General features: G+C 43.2%; 1 protein-coding gene across 3 annotated transcripts in view; it reads left to right on the plus strand.

The window, feature by feature from the left end:
• The window catches only part of LOC103460027 (zinc finger E-box-binding homeobox 2-like), a 44734-nt gene that overhangs the window by 21198 nt on the left and 3924 nt on the right, over nt 1–19612 (plus strand). For 2 of the 3 annotated variants that reach the window (XM_017303190.2, XM_081604595.1), the window contains exons 3-9: nt 9326–9550; nt 10206–10274; nt 10385–10579; nt 10680–10894; nt 12248–12356; nt 13036–14915; nt 16427–16607. In XM_017303190.2, coding sequence (XP_017158679.2) covers nt 9326–9550; nt 10206–10274; nt 10385–10579; nt 10680–10894; nt 12248–12356; nt 13036–14915; nt 16427–16607 — 2874 coding nt within the window. The remainder of the gene's footprint in view (nt 1–9325; nt 9551–10205; nt 10275–10384; nt 10580–10679; nt 10895–12247; nt 12357–13035; nt 14916–16426; nt 16608–19612) is intronic. The other variant, XM_081604596.1, reaches the window with a different exon arrangement.

The following is a 19612-nucleotide window of genomic DNA, read 5'->3' on the forward strand; positions in this document are numbered from 1 at the left end:
GGATCAACTCTGATGTATTTTGGATGGATGGTGTTTGTCGTTTCCCAGGTGTTTGATGGTTCTCAGTTCATAGATGTTTCTTGGTTTTTTTAATGTTTGATTATTTGCTTGCAGGTGTGTGTTTCTTGGTTCCCAGATGTTTGTTAGTTTTCATGATACACAACATTTTGACTGTTGATGCTTTTGATAATGATTTCCAGGTATTTGTTGTCATGCTTCTATTATCAGATTTTGGTCACTGTAACCAGGTGTTAACATCTTTGTGTCAGATAACGGTAATACTGAGCTTCTCCAGATCGGTGTTTACTGTCAGAAAACAACTGACGCTGTGACACACCGACTTGTGTGACCTGAGGAAGTGCTGACAGCGGCGTTTTCCTTCTTCTTCTCTCGGCTGTGCCCGGTGCTGGTGTCCGGCTGCAGGTTGTGGTGAAGGATGGAGGTCTTGTGAGTCAACATTAGAGCAACTTGATCAGCAGTTTCACTTCTGCAAATTGTTCCTGGAACAGATGAAAATACCTCTGAAGACCAGTCAGTGTGAAGTGAAGCAATACCTGACACACACACGCACACGCACACACACACACACTGTAAGTCTGTAGTTCAGTTTTGTATTTCAGGTTGAAGATGATTCACTGAAGAATAGTTTTGCTGTGAATACACAGCTTGTAGAGCTTGGTTTGGTTTACTGAGGAAATCTGTCCTCAGTGGAAAGAAAATATTTTTGTGTTGTTTTATTTGCCACATCCCTTTAGCTACACTACTTGACATGTTGTAACTTTAGAGTCCCCAGGTGATCTGTTTTACTGTCATATTTATTTATGAGCTCAGGTTTTATGAATTATTTTAAAACGGATCTCCTTACTGACAGAGCTTTGAAGACCACCAGATGTTTAGTGTTGTTCTGGGGTTGGATTTGCAGTGACTCAGTTTTAACTCGGATTTCTTTATGTGTTTCGTCTTGGAGTTGGCTCAGCGGACTGAATGTTGACTCACTCGTGGCTCTGTTTTATGGTGTTAGTTTGCCTTGACTAGTTTCTGGCTGAACTTCAGCTCTGTGTGGTGTTTGTGACTCAGTTCTGGCTCTAACTTGGGTGTTTTCTGAGCACATTTTTTTTTCCTCTTTGGCTGATTTTCTGAACCTTTTTGTAGGTCCGCCTCTGAACCTCGGCTGGTCCACAGAGTTCCCTCCGTCGGCAGCAGCTGATCCTGATGGATTAAAGTCTGACGGCACAAACTGACAAAGAGCTTTAAAGCTTGCAGTGCGCCTCTGCTGCTCCGATGAAGAAGAAGTTGGAGTGATGCTTTTTGAAGCGGCGGGAAGTTAAAATACCTGCAGTCATGAATTATTAGCAGGAAAAAGTTTTTCTAGCGCTGCTTCTCGCAGGAAGAAGGTATTCATTGGAGGGATTTAATAACTGCGCTCTTCCTGCTTTCTCTTTTCATAAGGATTCATCCTCCACCTGGGAAGATAAATAATTCAGACATTTTGGATTTTCTTCCCCCCTCCTTCCCCCCAAGGGGGGCTGTTGGGCTGTAAACCCTCAAACTTCCTCATCATAGTGTGAGCGTATCTATCCATTATTCACTCCTAAAGTCTGACTTTCTCTTAAAGTAACCTACATTTTTATGGACATGGCCCCCCTGGAAACCTCGGAGACTGATGATTAATTGATTTCTCACACAGAAAGACGAAGTTTGACGGGCTTCAAAATGCATGTAGAACAAGACTGTGACTTCAAACGGCAGAAAAGCCAAGTTTTTCGTGAGTTTTTGTAGAACAAGAGGAGCGTGTTCATGTTCACCATGAAACCCATTCACGGCTCACCGGCTGCGTTCTCTCTTGTTCACACCTCCGACCTCCTTCTACTCCTCCTGAAACAGACACACATGAGTGGATGGTGGCCATGATATCGGCGCTTCACCTCTTATCAGAGCGCAGCAGCTCTGTTTTCTCCTCTGTTTGTCTAATCAGGCGACACACCGAGGCCGAGGTGAGGCTTCAACGGACGCCTTGCTGCTGATAAACTTAACGTTAAACTCCTGCACATATCTGCAGACAAAAACAACTTGTTCCCTGCTCATTTAAGGTCTAAACTGAGCGCTGAAATCACTTTAAGTACTTTCTCAAAGAGGTAAATTGCTGCAGAAGTAGATTGGATTAACAAATGAGCTGTCTGATCTATTATCAATCAGAAATTAACGTTTAGTTTTCACATGTTTTTCTAGAATGCAGATCATCTGTTGTAACATCAATAACCTTAAATCAGCATTTAATGGCCTGATGTTTCTTTTATCTCATCCTTGTCCTGTGTGTACGTGCATGCTTGTGTGTGTGTGTGGGGGGGGGGGGGGGGGGAGGAGGGGAGGCGTGTGTGTGTGCGTGTGGGGGTGTGTGTGTGGTTGTGTGTGTGTATGTGTGTGTGTACACTAACCACACAGTGCTTTAGCAATTTATGTCAAACCTATAAACACAAACTGTCATCCAGTTCTAAAACTGGAGAAAACAACTTTAAATAATATTTAAAAGCAGAACATAGTAATTAGCAACTCCTCTATCAATCTTATCATGAAACCTTTTATTTTCGGTATGCAGCCATTATGAGGTTTTCATTTTATACATAAGAATGTGTAACCTTGTAGCCAGTTTGTAAACATAACATCATAATGAGACTGGTGACAGATGTTGATTGCAAAGACTCATTTAGATTCTAACAGATTAACAAGTTGTGAATCCAGACAAAAATCTTCTGTTAAAAGATTTTCTGACAGGTGACCTATCCAAGTGTTGTTAGTCTGACACTCCAGATGTGAACCGACTGAGCTGAAAGTGTTAAATTAGGAATGACTGGAAACTCAGGTAAACTTTAACACAACACCACACAGTTTAGGTTTTGCTGACTCTGTTAGTTTTGTTTTTACTCTGAGATTCTTATGTTCCTTGTTGTCACAAAAATAAATCCTTAGCTTGCTGTTTGTTGAATTATTCCTTCAGATTGGTGTATATGTGAGTCTGTTGTTTTACTGCTGAATGTTCATTAATTAAAAAGGGCAGAAATGCAACATCAGTGCATGTAAACATGGTGTCTCTACTTGTAAAGCCATGTCATGGCTTATAAATGTGTTGTCATTGCAAGCTAAGTCAATATAAAAGGCTCTGTAAGTGAAACAGATGTCAAGCCTGTAAAATATTTTACAATGAGTAACTGTAATATGTGATGCATGTGAAACGTGATATCACTTCCTGTAAATAGCATCACTGCATGTAAAAGTTTACATGGCTCAATTAAAAATTGTGACATTGCTGGATGTAAATCTGACATTTTTATTAGGGCTGAAATGATTAATTTGATTAATTATGATGAATCAATTATTAGAATAATCATCAACAAATTTAATAACTGATTATTCATTAACTGAGGTCATTTGCTGAATAAATGACATCTTCAGAATAATGTTTGAACCAAAACTGTACTACAAATATACACATTATTCATTTAAGATTAAAGAAAACCTCTGTTTGTAAATTATTTTAGCTGCATTTGCATCATTTGTTACAAATGATCAAGCATCCACTAAAGAAATGAGAGGTTATTGCATTTTAGAAAATAAAATGTTTGTTTTCTTATTTAACAAGAGATTTAATAATTTGCTTACTTGCGCCTTTCAATGTAACATTGCATAAAAAAGGCTGAAGTGATTAAATGTAGAATTGGCCAATTCTTTTATCTGAATAATTTATTAATCGCTAGGTTAATTGATTAATCGTCAGAATAAAATAAAATAATCATTAGTTACAGACCTAGTTTTTAGTAAGTATGATGTCACTGAATGTAAACCTAATGTCCGTGTCCGGTGAGGTCAGAGTCGGCGCCGCGGTGCCAGAGCTGTTTGGAGATGATTGAGGAAGATGCCTCTGCTTCACCTCTTGTCACATTTAGGGAACACAGACTTCTTCCTCCTTCATCTCTCCACCCTGCAGGCAGAATTACAGATTCCCCGGTTCTGTCTTGGAGCGCTCGGCCTCATGGGAAAGTTGGGTTGTGGTAACTGTAATTACACAGCAACTCTCCAGCAGAACATCTCTGCCTTTGGTGCCTCCCCCATCTCTCCCTGCTCCCCCGTCAGCGCTGTCTTTGAGGGATTTTGCTCCATTCTTAGAGGCAGCACATACCTTAGAAATGAGCAGCTGTCGGTTCCAGCTCCTCTTCATCACTCTGCTCCTCTTTAATTCTCGCGATGGTAAGCTCTGAGGTTGGAAGTCTGTTGTTTCTGAGCACGTTTGCAATTTTGTGTACAGCTGGAGGCCTGAAATGATTCACAAACTGTTGGCGTTCTCGGTTTGGTTCTGCAGTAAGTTTTTGCAGAGAAACTTGGGGTTCATTTACACCAGCCCTGTTTGATCTGCTTTAATCTAACTCTAATTCATTTGACTAGAAAGTCTGATTCACTTGGGAAGATGTGAATGCGCAACCGAACTGTGAAGTTGATTGAACTGTGGTCAGCCTAAAAGCCTAGATCTTGGTTCGCTTGAAGTGAACTCTGGTGCATTCGAATGCTTATGCAAAAACAAGAGGGATTAGGGCTGCAGGAATTCTGGGTAAGAACAACCAAAACAAACACTCGTATCTAGTGCTAGTGAAAGAAATAGCTTGTGGTCGTTTACCAGACCAGAGTGAAATCCTACAGATGCTAAAGTCTGACGCCACTCCATTTTTGTTTACATGTTGTGAAGAAGCAAGTTGAGTTCAGGATGTTCTTCAGAGGTTTTTGCGTCTTTTTCTTCAGTAGTTCTTGGTGCAGCACCACCACAGATGAGGGATAAACAATTTTTTTGAATGCTTTGGTTTGTTTGACACACTGCAGCATGAAAGCGAACCGCACCAGCTGAAAATGTAACAAATGGTACAATTTTGAGCACCTAATCGAACCAAGTCTATCAAACTATCTTGGTTAATTCTTTCAGAGCACCATGGCAACCGCTCTGTCTACTTCCTGACAGCATCAGAAGGAACACAGGAAAGAATAAAGAGGGAAATATTTTATAAAACGATGCTCATCAGGGAGAAACGTGAATCAAATCAGTCAATCAATGTTGTAACAGTGTAACCGTGTATCAGGTTCAGCTCTGCTGCTTCTGTGAGTCCGTTAGGGTTGATGGTGACCAGTGGGGCCCATAAACATGGGAGTCGTACCATGTGTGGAGGCGGGACTCAGGAGGAGGACGGCTGATTTGTGGGGGTGACGATGATGATGTTGGGCTGTGACCCCCTCCTCGCCTCAGTTTCCAGCCTGTTGCACAGGTCCCTGCAGATAAATGAGACTTTAATTCAATCAGGAACTGAATACAATCAGCGGCTCAATGCAGGAACTCCCCACATTCAGCGGACTCCACAGCCCCAACACAACAGCACACCTGTTCAGAGGAAACCGCAGCAGGTGCAGCGATGCTACAATGAACTATAAATCTGTTGGTTTTTATTAAACACCTCCCAGGGACGGAGTGGCTGCACAAAGTTAAAAGACTTTAGGACTGCCTGGAGAATATTGGGTCAAAATCACGATAAAATATTGCAGAGGATTCTGGGTAGCTGGATGAAATGCAAACATTGAGTTCCAAGTAGCAACCTGGTATCCATGGGAACCACCTCCCCTCCTCCCTCGGGCTGCTGCTCAGGTGATCAGCTGATGAGGAGGAAGAGGAGGAGGATGCATCAGCCTCCACCTCAGAGTGAGGCAGCGAGCGGACGGAGGAGGACGCAGCACCTGGACCTGCGCTGCAGCAGCTGGAAGATGGGCTGCTGTTTATGAAGGTTCGAGCTCAACGTGATGCTGAGTCACATGTCCTTCAGAGACATGAAGAGGACACACTGTTTTCAGTGTGGCTTGTTTTTCTCTGGTGTTGCTGCTGTTGTTTTCAGAGCTGCGTGTTCCATATTGGTTTGCGTTTGCTGTTTGAGCTTTTCAGATTCCAGTTGTGTGTGTGTTTGTGCCGCCTCTGAGGAGTTTCCTCTCAGAAACAGCTGGAGACGAACGTGACAACAGAGAACGTGTCGGAGGAGGAGGAAGATTAATGTGTCTGTGTGGGAAGCTGGCGGAGGAGGAGGAGGAGTCTCAGCTTTGTCCTCAGCTCTGTGCTCAACACAAAGACAGCTGACAGAGATGTTCTCCTCCAGCGATGCCTCACTCTGATGAGACAGAGATGCTCTCCGGTGGAGACCTTTCACTCTGAAACATTGTTGGGTTGCAGCCACAGGTGTGCTGGAGCTGATGTGGGGTGACCATGAATCATGTTACCCGTATGACAGATGGCACTTTAAATGCAGTTTGTTGGGAGGTCAGCAGCTGTTGACCAGTCAGAGTCTGGAGTTTCAATACAAGCCTTTATGTCACTGATCGATCCTGGTTATTTGACTTGTTGGAGGTCCAAAAGGAGACATCTGGATCAATAAGTATCAGCTTTGACAACTGATGAGCTGAAATTGGCTTCTGTATTCACACTTGAAGGTGTTCCCCTGTTGTCTTTTGGAGATGAGCCAGATAAGCTCCAGTAGGGTTTGCCTCATCCCTCCAGGCATGAGGAACTCTCTGTCTGAAGTGGAGGAGTTAAAGTATCTTAGTGTCTGGTTGATGGAAGGACAGAGCTGCAGACGTATAGACAGATTTGGTCCTCATCTGCACGTCTAAATATAAGCTATGTTCCAACTCTATATCGGATAACCTGAATACAACCCTCTGAAATAAACTTCACTAGTAGGGTGGCATAGAAAAAAAGGTGAGGTTATCTGTTATTTAGCAAGTGCTTCTGGGCACCTCTGAATGGAAAGAGACCCCGGGACAGACCCTTAAGGCTACATGTAGCCAACATGCAGCCGACATGCAGCCAACATGCAGCCAACATGCAGCCAACATGTAGCCAACATGCAGCCAACATGCAGCCAACATGTAGCCAACATGTAGCCAACATGTAGCCAACATGTAGCCAACATGCAGCCAACATGTAGCCAACATGCAGCCAACATGTAGCCAACATGCAGCCGACATGCAGCCAACATGCAGCCAACATGCAGCCAACATGTAGCCAACATGCAGCCAACATGCAGCCAACATGTAGCCAACATGCAGCCAACATGTAGCCAACATGCAGCCAACATGCAGCCGACATGCAGCCGACATGTAGCCAACATGCAGCCGACATGTAGCCCACATGCAGCCGACATGTAGCCAACATGCAGCCAACATGCAGCCAACATGTAGCCAACATGCAGCCAACATGCAGCCAACATGTAGCCAACATGTAGCCAACATGTAGCCAATATGCAGCCAACATGCAGCCAACATGTAGCCAACATGTAGCCAACATGCAGCCAACATGCAGCCTTACTCTGTGTTTGAAAAACATATAATTCCTCCACATTTAAACAAAAGTTGGTTGGGTTCTCTGATTGGAAAATCTGAAAATCAGCCGGTTCCAGACACTACCTGATACCTCCAGCGCGTTATAACCTGATGGCTATTGATCCTGGTTATCGTTTATTGATCAAGCTGGATAAATCAGCATCCTGCTTTGGAACAGCTGAATATTTCAGCTGCAGCTCACATTCTTTCAGTCAGGAAAGAAAGAAATAATAGAATAATAGAGGGGGTGGTTTGGGAGTGTGTTGGCCCTATGGGGGTGTGGGGGGGTCACATTAGACCCCCACGTATACCTTGGACCACACAGCGAGCGCTCCATCTCTCTATGTTTGATCACAGAGGGCTTTACCCGTCTGAAGCGGTCACACCTCTTATTAAAACCCGGCCTGTCCCACGCCCCCCCCACTCCCTTCGCCGACCCCCACCCCCCTTCTCTTGGTATTCAGCCCAGGTCAGCAGATTTGCGCCCAGCCCACCGTGGCTCCCTTTTTAATTTGCACCTGTTGCGCAGTTGTCCGGGAGGCGAGAGCTGCAGCGGCTGCAGACAAAGATCATATTATGAACAGACTAATCTCCGTGTAGCTGAGAGGGTCGGGGGTTTGTTGGGGGTGGGGGTGGTGGTGGTGGGTGGGGGGGTCTGCTGCCTCCTGTGGGAGATCAAATCTGCAGCAGGAAGTGTGATAAGACGCAGCAGAGGCGATCCAACAATCTGTGTTCGCTGAACGAGGCTGAAAATCTGAGGCTGTTTCTGTGGCTGGACTCCCGTCTGCAGGCTGTTCCCATGATGTCATGCATACACCCCTACCCCCAACCAACACACACACACACGGACACACACACACACACACACACACACATGCACCTCAACCCTCACCCCTGCACACACAATTCACCTCAGTCAGGTTCAACTCAGTTCAAGTCTACAGCTGACACAGCTGACAAACACCACACTAAAATAAGTAGAGCTACAGCTAACAATTATAGTTATCGATTAATTGATTATTCTGACGATTAATCGATTAATCTGATAAAAATCTGGCATGTGCTTTCAGTGAAGCTTTTTTATTATTGTATTTTATTTATATTAGAAAAACTTCCCGTTAAAATAAATTCCCGTTTTAATTAAGAACATAAACATTTTGTTGTCTAAAATATAATAACATTCCGTTAGTGAATGTGTTTGTAGCAATGGATGCATCTGCAGCTAAAAATGACTTCTAACATCAACACGTGAGAAGCTCAGCCGCTTTTGCTGGACTTAACATTAATACAGTGTAGGCCTGGCCTATTGACTATTTAATCAATTAATAATTGGATCATAAATCATGCTTCATAGATTTTTTTACAGAGTTCTGTGTCGAACATATTTACAGACAAAGGTTTTATTTCTCTTAAATGCAAAATTAATATAAATGTTTTTTAAAGTTTTGGTTTAATTACTGCTCTGAGTGTGTTGTTCTTTCAGCATCTGACTTTTGTTTTGAGTCTGTTGATTTAATATGATTAATCCTGATTAATTGATTCAGCTCTAAAAATAAGTCAAAATGGAGTTAAAGGAAGCTTCTGCTGTTCTTTTTCCAATGGAAATGACAGATCAAACTACTTTACATAACGGGACAATCAAATCACTCAATCACACAGCTCTTGGATGGAATCGTATGGTACTTATTGTTTCTAAATCCATTTTGTCCAAGTGTATATGTATATTTATTTCAGACAGAACTATGAGACTTTAACGAGCTGATTGACAGAAATCGAGAGGAGAGATGAATCAATGTCGTTCATTCAAGAATCTCCTCAAAGACTGAACTGAATTTAACTCGACTTTTCTGGATGAAGATCCAGACAAAGAGCTGGTTCCAGATGTTTTACGAGCTGTCTTATCTCGTCCTCCATCTCTGTGTTTCAGTTCTGAACTATGACAGTGTTCTGGAGACGACCTCAGAGACAGATGAGGACGACCAGACGCTGCTCCGTGATGACAGCAGCTTCACCGGAGGAGCTGGAGACGATGAAGAGGCGGGCAGTCCAGTTGGTGTCCCCGCCCTGGAGGCGTCGCCCAGGGTCGGCCACGACCTGCTGTCCAACCGGGAGCCAGACGACTCGGAGCACCGGGGGGAGGACGAATGTATCGGTCAGTCTCTGATCTTATCAGCACCAAAATGTTGTTTGTTCTTCTCCAGCACATAAAAGATGCTGCTTCTGATTAACAGATAGCAGAAAGAAGAAAGTTATCATCTGTATATCAACATATTGGAACTGTTCTTGTGAGAATTATTGATCAATCAGGTTCCTCTGAACCCAGATCAGCTGCATAAAACAACTTTTAGTGTATTGAGTCTGAAAGGAGGAGAATAACAGTACAAACCGGAAGTGGGAGTGGGACTCTAGGAGGGAAGAACCAGAAGAAGAACCACAGGGAAAAATACACTGCAAAAACTCACATTCTTATCAAGTATTTATACACTTGAAATAAGGCAAAACTAACTTACAAGTAACATTGTGGCATTATATAGGAGCTTGTTTTAAGTAAATAATTACTTAATGTTGATATATTTAAAAAGTATTAGTTCCAGATGGACAAGTGGGAGAGAATATCAAGAGCTGGCAAAAAAATGGGGAGAGAACCAGCAAAAGATCTTGGACAACATGGGAAAAAACAAAAGCAAACAAAACACTAAATGGAGTACCAAGAGGAAATTCATGCGGAGAACCAGGAGGAGAAGGGGAGCACCAGTTCTAAATAATTAGAAGGAATAGAATAACATGTTTGTCTTTTGCTCCATTAGATGATCGCAGCAGCGAGTACGATGCTGTGGGACCTGAGGCCTCTCTGCAGGCGGTGGAAGACAGTCCAGGTGAAATCAATAATCAATATTCTGATCAATAACAACACAATAAAATGAAACAAGTCAGGGCAGAAAGTGTCTTTCTATGCCGATGATCATCTTTTCTCCGTCCCCTTCAGGGAGACGACTGGATGGCATCTCCGGGTTGGATGAGTTCTTTCTGAAACGTAAGCTGGAGGATGACGACGGTCACCAGGCAACCATCGCTGAGTACCTGCAGCGCAGCGACACCGCCATCATTTACCCAGAAGCCCCGGAGGAGGTGACGCGCCTGAGCACGCCCGAGGCCGGCGGTCAGGATGAGAGCGAACATGGTGAGTTGATGATCACAGTAAAAGCATCGTAACCAATAACTTAAAAATATGACTCATCAACAAAATGACTCATGATTTAACCTTTCACCCCCCCCTGCAGATCTGCCTTCCAGTGCCACAGACGACTTCGCCCAGCTGCTCACCTGTCCGTACTGCGAGCGCGGCTACAAACGGCTGACGTCTTTGAAGGAGCACATCAAGTATCGACATGAGAACACAGAGGAGGCCTTCACCTGCCTGCTGTGTGCAGAAACGTTCAACCAGAGAGCCCAGCTGGAGCGGCACATGATCACACACAAACCCACTGTGGACCAGGTGAGAATACACACCTGTACAGGATGGATGGAGGGACGGACGGATGGACAGATGGACAGATAGATAGTTGAAGCTCCGCCCAGCCACTGCAGATGCATCCTGTGTGGGCGGAGCCTCCTCCTGCGGCAGCAGCTGTGTTTGGGCGTGCAGCCTTTAGACGCAGCTCATCGCTTCGCGCTCTAATCTAATGATGAGGCCGTGTTAAACGCTTCCTGCACACGCCTGCTCTCTGCTCCTTACATCCAGGAGTCTCATTAGAGTCAGTAACTAAGCTGCAAGTCATTCCATTTTCCAATTACACCACGATCGTAATGGGATTACCTTATCCAGGCAGTCGGCTGTCAGGATCCTCCAGTTCCTCAGACCTCCTCACAGACTGAACCGGGACCAGATGGTCTTTTCCCTGCTGGGCTGGAGAATCCTAATCCTCTCAGTGTTTATCTGAGGACTCCCTGAGTTAAACCGTTAAACTGAGACCAGAGGCTGAACTCAGATCAGTTCAAGTTTCAACAAAGAAACGCTCAAGTTGGATCTCTGAAACATCTGAGACATAAATCCTTCGCTTTCATATCTGCTTGATCACAAACATGAAACACAACGGACAATGAGATACCTTATCAAGACTTCTGACCTTACGATGGATGGATGGATGGATGGATGGATGGATGGATGGATGGATGGATGGATGGATGGATGGATGGATGGATGGATGGATGGATGGATGGATGGATGGATGGATGGATGGATGGATGGATGGATGGATGGATGGATGGATGGATGGATGGATGGATGGATGGATGTGGTTTCATTTCCTTGAGTAGCTGAAGGAAAACAATTTCCAGATTAACTTCCATCTCTGAAGTCATGAATAGTTTTCTCCTCCAGTCCTTCTTACAGAGAGCTTACCAGGGAATCTGTATGGAGCAACTCTAATAATAATGTCATAAATGTGTCCAAATGCTGTGTAACATGATCATCATGTCTCTTCTCTGGTTAAACTTGTGGTTAAGCAGCGTCAGAGCAGCCAGTTGATAGAGGCGCTTTATCGGCTGAATAAAGGAAATGACTGTTCAGGTTTGCGTTTCATGTAAAATGAAATGACGTGAGCTCCCACTCTGCTGTGGGGGGAGGACACCCCCCCATTACGCTTTGTTTTTGTTTATCAGTGTATTTGCATTTGAAATGTTGGGAATGCACCTCAACCAGAAACTGCAGCATGTGAACAGAGTCAGCCCACGCTGTTTCTCAGAATGCCTCTTTGCACTTAGACTTCCAGGAGAATCTGTCTCTATCCTCTCTGCTCCACTCCCACTCCTCCTCCCTCCTTTTCTAATCGGTTTCTCCTCTCTGCAGCCACCGCTACTCAGTGAGGGAGCTGCAAACCGCAAGTTCAAGTGCAGCGAGTGTGGAAAAGCCTTCAAGTACAAGCATCACCTGAAGGAGCATCTCCGTATTCACAGTGGTGAGTGGAGCAGAGGGGCGGAGGAGCAGATAAACACACACGTATATCACCATGGGCAATGACACACCAGACACACACACTCAGAGAAAGAGCCCAGACAATGCGGTCTATTGGTAATAAAAACACAATATCCTGTTGTCATTAGGAAGTACAACAAAGGTATAACTGCCACTGTTTCCTAATAAAAGATGAGGTTAAATAAAAAACAGGAGCAATTTCCTGAACTCTTCATGATTCATGTTATTTTCTAACATTTCAACCTAAAAAAGCGACATATTAATCCAGTTGTAAAGCAAAAGCAAAGTTTTTCATGCTCAGTTTATCAAAAGTCATTCAATAGATGAAATTGTTGGTGGTCTCTATAGAGCGCACATATATTCTGAACCAAAAATTGGATTGTTGGTCTGCTTAATCAGTGATTGGCAGGTTGAGACAGTTGGGTAGTTCAAAGCTCTGGGTGCTGCAACCAGAGGCGGGTAGTAAGGAATTGAATTTACTTGAGTAGATTCTGTATTTTGACAGAACTGACTGAAACTGAGTACTTTCTCCACAACTGAGCTTAACTAAGTCAGAAACACTGTCTTGGTTGTTATGAGTTGACTATTCATTGTTGGAAACCTCTGGAAAAATCTCAGTCTTTTGAAATAGAAAGTAAAGTAATCCCTGTCTTGCATTACAGGTGAGAAGCCATACGAATGCTCCAACTGCAAGAAGCGCTTCTCCCACTCGGGATCCTACAGTTCCCACATCAGCAGCAAGAAATGCATCGGCCTGGTTGCCCTTAATGGACGAGTACGCAATGGGAACAACAGCAAACCTGGCTCTTCTCCAAACTCCACAACATCCTCACCTGGAAGCCCCGCCTTGGCTCACCTCCGGCAAAAACTAGAGAATGGGCGTCTCCTTGGCCTGCAAGACCAGCAGGGTCAGGTGGACATCAAAACCGAGCCAATGGACTTTAATGATTATCGGCTGCTAATGGCTTCACAGCATGGGTTTGGGGGACCAGGCGTCTACTTAAATGGTCATAGTGGAAGCCCACTGGGTACCCATGGCTCTTCACAAAGCTCCTTTCAACAACTGGGTGGCATGGGGATTGATCTCTCTCTGCTAGGATACGCTGGACCTTTCGGGAGCAGCCTAAGCGAGGTACAGAAGGTTCTCCAGATTGTGGACAACACTGTTTGCAGGCAGAAGATAGATGGAAACCCAGAGGAGCTGTCCAAGCTTAGAGCCTATATGAAGGAGTTGGGTGCCCAGATGGAGGCACAGGCCAGCTTTCAGGCAGGCAACAGTCCTACCAAGAGCATCATTGACTACACGCTGGAGAAGGTCAATGAGGCCAAGAACCTTATCAATGACTCCAAGATGCAAGTGGATGTTAAGAAAGAGAAACCAAACCAATCAGTTGATCTCAGCAGTGAAGAAAAGTTCTCTGATGGACAGAACCCATTCCTGACATTTACTTGCCAATACTGCAAGGAGACCTTCCCTGGACCCATCCCACTTCACCAACATGAGCGCTACATGTGTAAAATGAATGAGGACATCAAAGCAGTCCTGCAGCATCCAGAGGGCAGTCCTGTTGGCTGCAGGGGGCTGAGGGTTGATGAACTGTCCCGTACTGAGAGGCCCCACAGCCCCACCAACCTTTTCAAGGACCACATGTCAGTGTTAAAGGCTTACTTTGCCATGAATGCTGACCCCAACTCCGAGGAACTGCTCAAGATTTCCCTTGCTGTTGGCCTTCCTCAAGAACTGGTAAAAGATTGGTTTTCACAATGGAAAATTCAAAACAACCACATGGACAGTTTGAGGAAAATGTTCCAGACTCCCGAGCGTGGAGGACCAGACCGCAGCTTGAGTCGGTCTCCAGTGTCCCTTCCTGTTATAGATTTACACAATGGCTGTATTAACACAGATCCCACTCACAGACTCACAAAGATCAATCAGTTTACAGCCAACAAGCAGACAAAGGGGGACAAACCACTAGATCCTGCTGATCCCTTGAGGAGCAACACTTCGTCACCTCTAAACCTGTCTTCCACCTCGTCAAAACACTCCCAAAGTAGCTCTTACACTCCAAACAGCCTCACGTCTGAGGATGCCCATGGAGATACTCCTCTAGATTTGTCGCTGCCCAAACACATGGCACCAAAGCGACCAAAGCCAAATGGCTTTATCACAGAGCACAACGGTGAGGTGTCGGTACGTGAACAGGGTTCTGGATCTCTAGGGCTGGTAAAGATCAAGAAGGAGTTCTTGGGCTCGGACAGTGGTGGGAGCTCTATCCATCAGCTGGAGAAAAGCACCAGTCCAATTTTTGGGATTAATCCCTTTGCTGGTGGTCCTGTGTACACCTCCTTGCCACCCCATGGAGCTTTTCCTCCACCCACCTTCATAAGTCTTGCTCAGGCCACCATCCCTGGCCTCAGGCCCTACGCCGGTCTTGACCCCATGAGCTTCCTGCCCCACATGGCCTACACCTACGCCACAGGGGCTGCAACATTTGCAGAAATGCAGCAGAGAAGAAAGTTCCAACGGAAAGCAGGTTTCCAGGTAAAACTGGGTTATCATATAGAAACGTTTTTATGATATTATATCACTAAAATCAGTTTTGGGCAAACGTGGTTAAACCTGAGAATCATTATTGTTGGACATAAGAGCTAAGGCCTCAAAAGAGCTTTGACTTAAAGAGCACATGCTAATATTTGAGCATCTCTCTGCAGTTAGACATGCGTACTAATCCTGACCCACAGCATCACATCTTCTACTGGTTCAGGACCTTTTTGGGCACTAAAAGTCTCTAATTGATCATGTGAATGAGCAGGGACATTTCTTGATTAGTTCCAAAAAATGAATATAATTATGGGTTTTTAAAACCTGTTGTACACTGTGACAAAAAGACCCAGAGACAGACATTCACAAAAAAGTTGTATTTTTAATTTCTTTTTAGATTTTTTCATATAAAAGTGATACTTTTATCACTTCAGCACATGATCAGGCAGATTAAACTGATATTTGAGGGCCTTCAATATACAGTTAAAGTGAAAAAATCTTGTAGTTGGTGGATAACTCCATTAGTCATGAGCTTTGATGCCAGTCTATGTCTTCAGAATTTGAACCAACCAACAAAGTTAGCAAACCTTTAGAAAAGTTTTCTGAGGTGGAATTGGAAATGGATCCTTCTTAGAAGCTCTTTGACCCACAATCAGTCAGTGTGCCTTACAGTGAAAATAGAACTGTCTTCATTGTGACAGAAACCATGAAAAGATTCTAACAGATTAGAGCTGCACAATATATCAAATCACAGTCAATTATATCTTTATATCAGATCGCAGTATGTCCAAGTTGAATGAACTTTACCTGCCCTTAATGCCCTCATCTTGTGGACCAGTACTTGTATGATTGAAATGCTGAGGCTCACTGAGTCATGGCAGCAATGTGAGGAAGGAATTGCTAACAGTATCAATACAGTATTTAACAATATCTCATTAGCAGGTCATTGTTCAGATCCAAAGGACTGTTTTCATAATGGAGGAACATTTTGTTTTTATAGCTCTTGGTGTGTGTCTACAGACTGGAGGACAATCAAAGAGTATGTAAAGAACGGTTGGATGTGGGATGGTGTTGGTTGTCTAAGCTTTTAATTTGTTAAATATTGAATCAAATGTTTATCTGAGAGAAGAAATCCTAAATGTTTTGACTGATGTATGATCCAGCAGCCGCCTGCTTTACGTCAGAAAATCTCTGTTGTAAATTCAGACGGAAAACAACCTTGAAGGAGTGTTTGGGCTGAAAGCACCTGTTTAAGAGGAGCTGTTTCTGATCACAGTTTGGTTCTGTGAAAAGTCACCTTGAACATCTCCTGCACACCCTCGTTCACTTCATTCCCCTCCCCCACCTGTTTTTAAAAAGTCTCCTGGATGAAGGGACTTACCCAGGTTGGGCCTTTAAGCCCTGTCCAGACTTGGGATCATGGAGCCAGGAGGGGGGTGGCAGCAGAAGGTGTCTCGGAGCGTGAAGTCGACAGGTGTGGGATTATGACTGCAGCTCTGTCTCTGTCTCAGGGGGAGCTGCTGGACGGGACGGCGGACTATCTGTCAGGCCTGGACGACCTGACAGACAGCGATTCGCTGCTCTCCAGGAAGAAGATTAAGAAGACTGAAAGTGGTATGTACGCGTGTGACTTGTGCGACAAAACATTCCAGAAGACCAGTTCCCTCCTAAGACACAAATATGAGCACACAGGTATATATAACACTTGGACATTTCTTTTTAACCCCCCGTTCTCCTTTTATCTCTAATTTCTTCACACTTTTGTTTCACTCCCTACTCCTTACTTCTGTTTCTTACTTAGCTTCCAACTCGTAGCTCTTCTGACCTGTTTTGTTTCTCTGCAGGCTGCGGCCTTTAACACGTTCTCTTCTTTGCAGCAGCTGGTTGGGGAGGAAACATGTTCTGCAGCATGAGTGTCAGACTGTGGTATAAGGGGGAATTTGGCTTTTGTTCCTGTTTGTGTCTGAGTGAAGATCCAGAGGAATAACTTAATAAAAACAGAGAATCGCTTTTCATATTTACCCTGGAAACAATTTGTGATGAAACTTCACTGGTAAAGGTAAACCTACTGTCAGGCCTCGCGTTAAACATAACTTTAGAAAACATGACTCATTTTAACAGCAAAGGGGTTTTACGTTTACACTGCAAGACAACGCAAGTCGTGTATATGGCACTATTCATAACCAGGATAATTAATTCATAGTGCAAAGTCGTGAAATAAAAGAAATAAGGTAAAGAAAATAACATTAAAATAAGAATACATTAAATTAGCGAGACAAAATTAAGCTTCACTCAAAAGGGAAACACTAAATAATATCAAACCTGCATGTCTTAAATCTGTCTAAGGACAACCAGTTTGACTAATTACAAGTATTCACTACTTTTTCCCAGTCCTGTTTTGACAAGAAGCCCTTTAATGTAACAATTTGATTAAAATGGCAGTAAGTTGATTTTTGTAGTAGAATTTATTTGAAAATTTAAATTCAGGTATGTGTCCATAACCAAACCACAGTTTCTTGTATGCTTTGTGGTTGGGCCTTATTGAGAATAGCTGAGTCCTGATAACTAATCTTGTGGGTTTTTTTGGCCAAAAATATTAATGCTTTGTTTTATTTATTCATCTGACCCTTTGATCATAATATTATGGCTGCATTATATAAGTGTAATCATGTGGCAAAACAAAAATATAAAGTTGCATGTAATCAGCAAGCGTATAGGAATATATTTAGTTCTCTATAATCTGGTGGCACATTTGAATGTTGAATAAAAGTGTTCCAAAAAAGAAGCCATGAGGAATCCCACATGTAATCTTTCTTTGTTTAGATTTATATTAACCAAATGACTCAAAATATTCGCAATTTGCCAAGTAGGACCTGAATCAATTTGTAACAATGTTCCATCTACTTTTCCAGTCTATTAGTTGGTATGTAATGGTCACTTTTGCCCATAGGTGAACTTTCTCTGTGCAGCTTATAAATGTTTCTGAATATAACCTGATACCGGAGTCCCATTCATCAGTGACTTTCTTTTAAAGCTGAGAGAGTAAGACAGGATTCATGAAGGTGATACATTCCCATCCTACCTGTTTTATTCCCTGTCTTTCTCTGCATTGCATCATGCCGTCGTCATGTTGGCCAGATGAAGAAATCCTGAGCAGAAAAAGCAGGCAGCCAGTATTTAAACCCACAGACTTCATGTTTAATTCAGTAGTGTTATGTAAACAGTTTCTCAGTTAGATGTTCTGGAGGTTTGAAGTTTCCTGTATGAACTCTGCCTGTTTTTAGTTTTCGCATTAATGTTTCCTGTTTATTTCCTTTAATATGGAGCTTGAAGCGCAACAGAAAGCTGTTTCCAACTAAACTCAAACTGATGGTAATATTGCTCCTGCAGTCCTGCAATCCGTTTGTTTGTTTGATTGTTGATTGGTTGCATTAAAAATAACTGCTTAATATTCCAGAAAGATACTTTTTCAAACTTTCTAGAAGAAAGTTTGAAAAGAAAAGATCCAAGTGCACTCTTGCTTCTCAGGACTGACAGTTGCATTCAGGTGCTGCAAGTCATATCTATTGATTAACTGATCATAATCAAAATCTTTTTCATAAAAGTAATTTTTGTTAGTTTGATTTTCTGGATGCTACAGGTGTGTACTATCACCATGCCAGGAATGAAAGGCATCACCTTTGAGAAACAACCATTGCTATCTGTCAATCTCTGAAGGATTGTTATTATATCGTAATGCCATTTCCTAACAGCTCGAAATCTATAATTTTTGAGAAACAAAGATTATTCATGAATGGAAACAATATTAGACAACTGTCATTCTTCTAGAGTGAGGACATTTCACCAAATAAGTTTAGACTTTTCAATGTTTAGAGAAATTGCAAAATATATCTAAAGAGCTCCATCAGAGACAGAGCTGAGATCTGTTAGCATGCTAACAGATCTCAATTAGCATGGTAAATGTCAATGCTTTGTCTGCATTTTTTAGTATATCAATATTTAAAACATTAGCTGGTTATTTTCACTTTTTATTTCACAGTTATTAAGAACCATTCTGGAAGCTCCAAAGAGCCGTGTTTTGCAGATCCCTGGTATAAACTATCATTTCAGAACAAACCTTTTCTCAGAAACCAAACAATGTCTAACAAATTTATTGAAAAACTTAAGAAATGTCAACATTTCTGTTTAGAATCAGTTTTTTCTACTGGAGTCTGTTTCAGAACTGACCAATTGGTTGGTGTCTGTGTTTAAACACCTGCTCTACCTTCATCTCTTTCACTTTATTGCATCATCCTCGATTTGACTCCCCAACGCTGGAGCAGAAAGCTGCCACCCACTGATATTTACTAGTGCGTGTGTACGCGTGTGTGTGCGTTACAGTATGCTAGCTCTGGTGGATGTTTCAGGTGTTTCCAGTGTGTTTGTAGGAACAACCTGCCTGCATGTGCCTACAGAGCTGTGCAAGTGTGTGTGGAGCTGTGCTTTTAGTGCATGTGTGCGTGGGATGCCTGATTGGATGAGGTTCTGACTGCCGGTTGGCAGCAGACGAAGCATCCTGCTCAGTCAGATGGAAGAAATTTCCGCCCATACGGAGTCGTAGTAAATCCAGCAGAGTGTGTGCGTGTGCGTGTGTGTGTGTGTGCGTGTGTGTGTGTGTGTGTGTGTGTGTGTGTGTGTGTGTGTGTGTGTGTGTGTGT

Source organism: Poecilia reticulata, chromosome 2, assembly GCF_904066995.2.
Source record: "Poecilia reticulata chromosome 2, P_reticulata-male-v2, whole genome shotgun sequence".
NCBI lineage: Eukaryota > Metazoa > Chordata > Actinopteri > Cyprinodontiformes > Poeciliidae > Poecilia > Poecilia reticulata.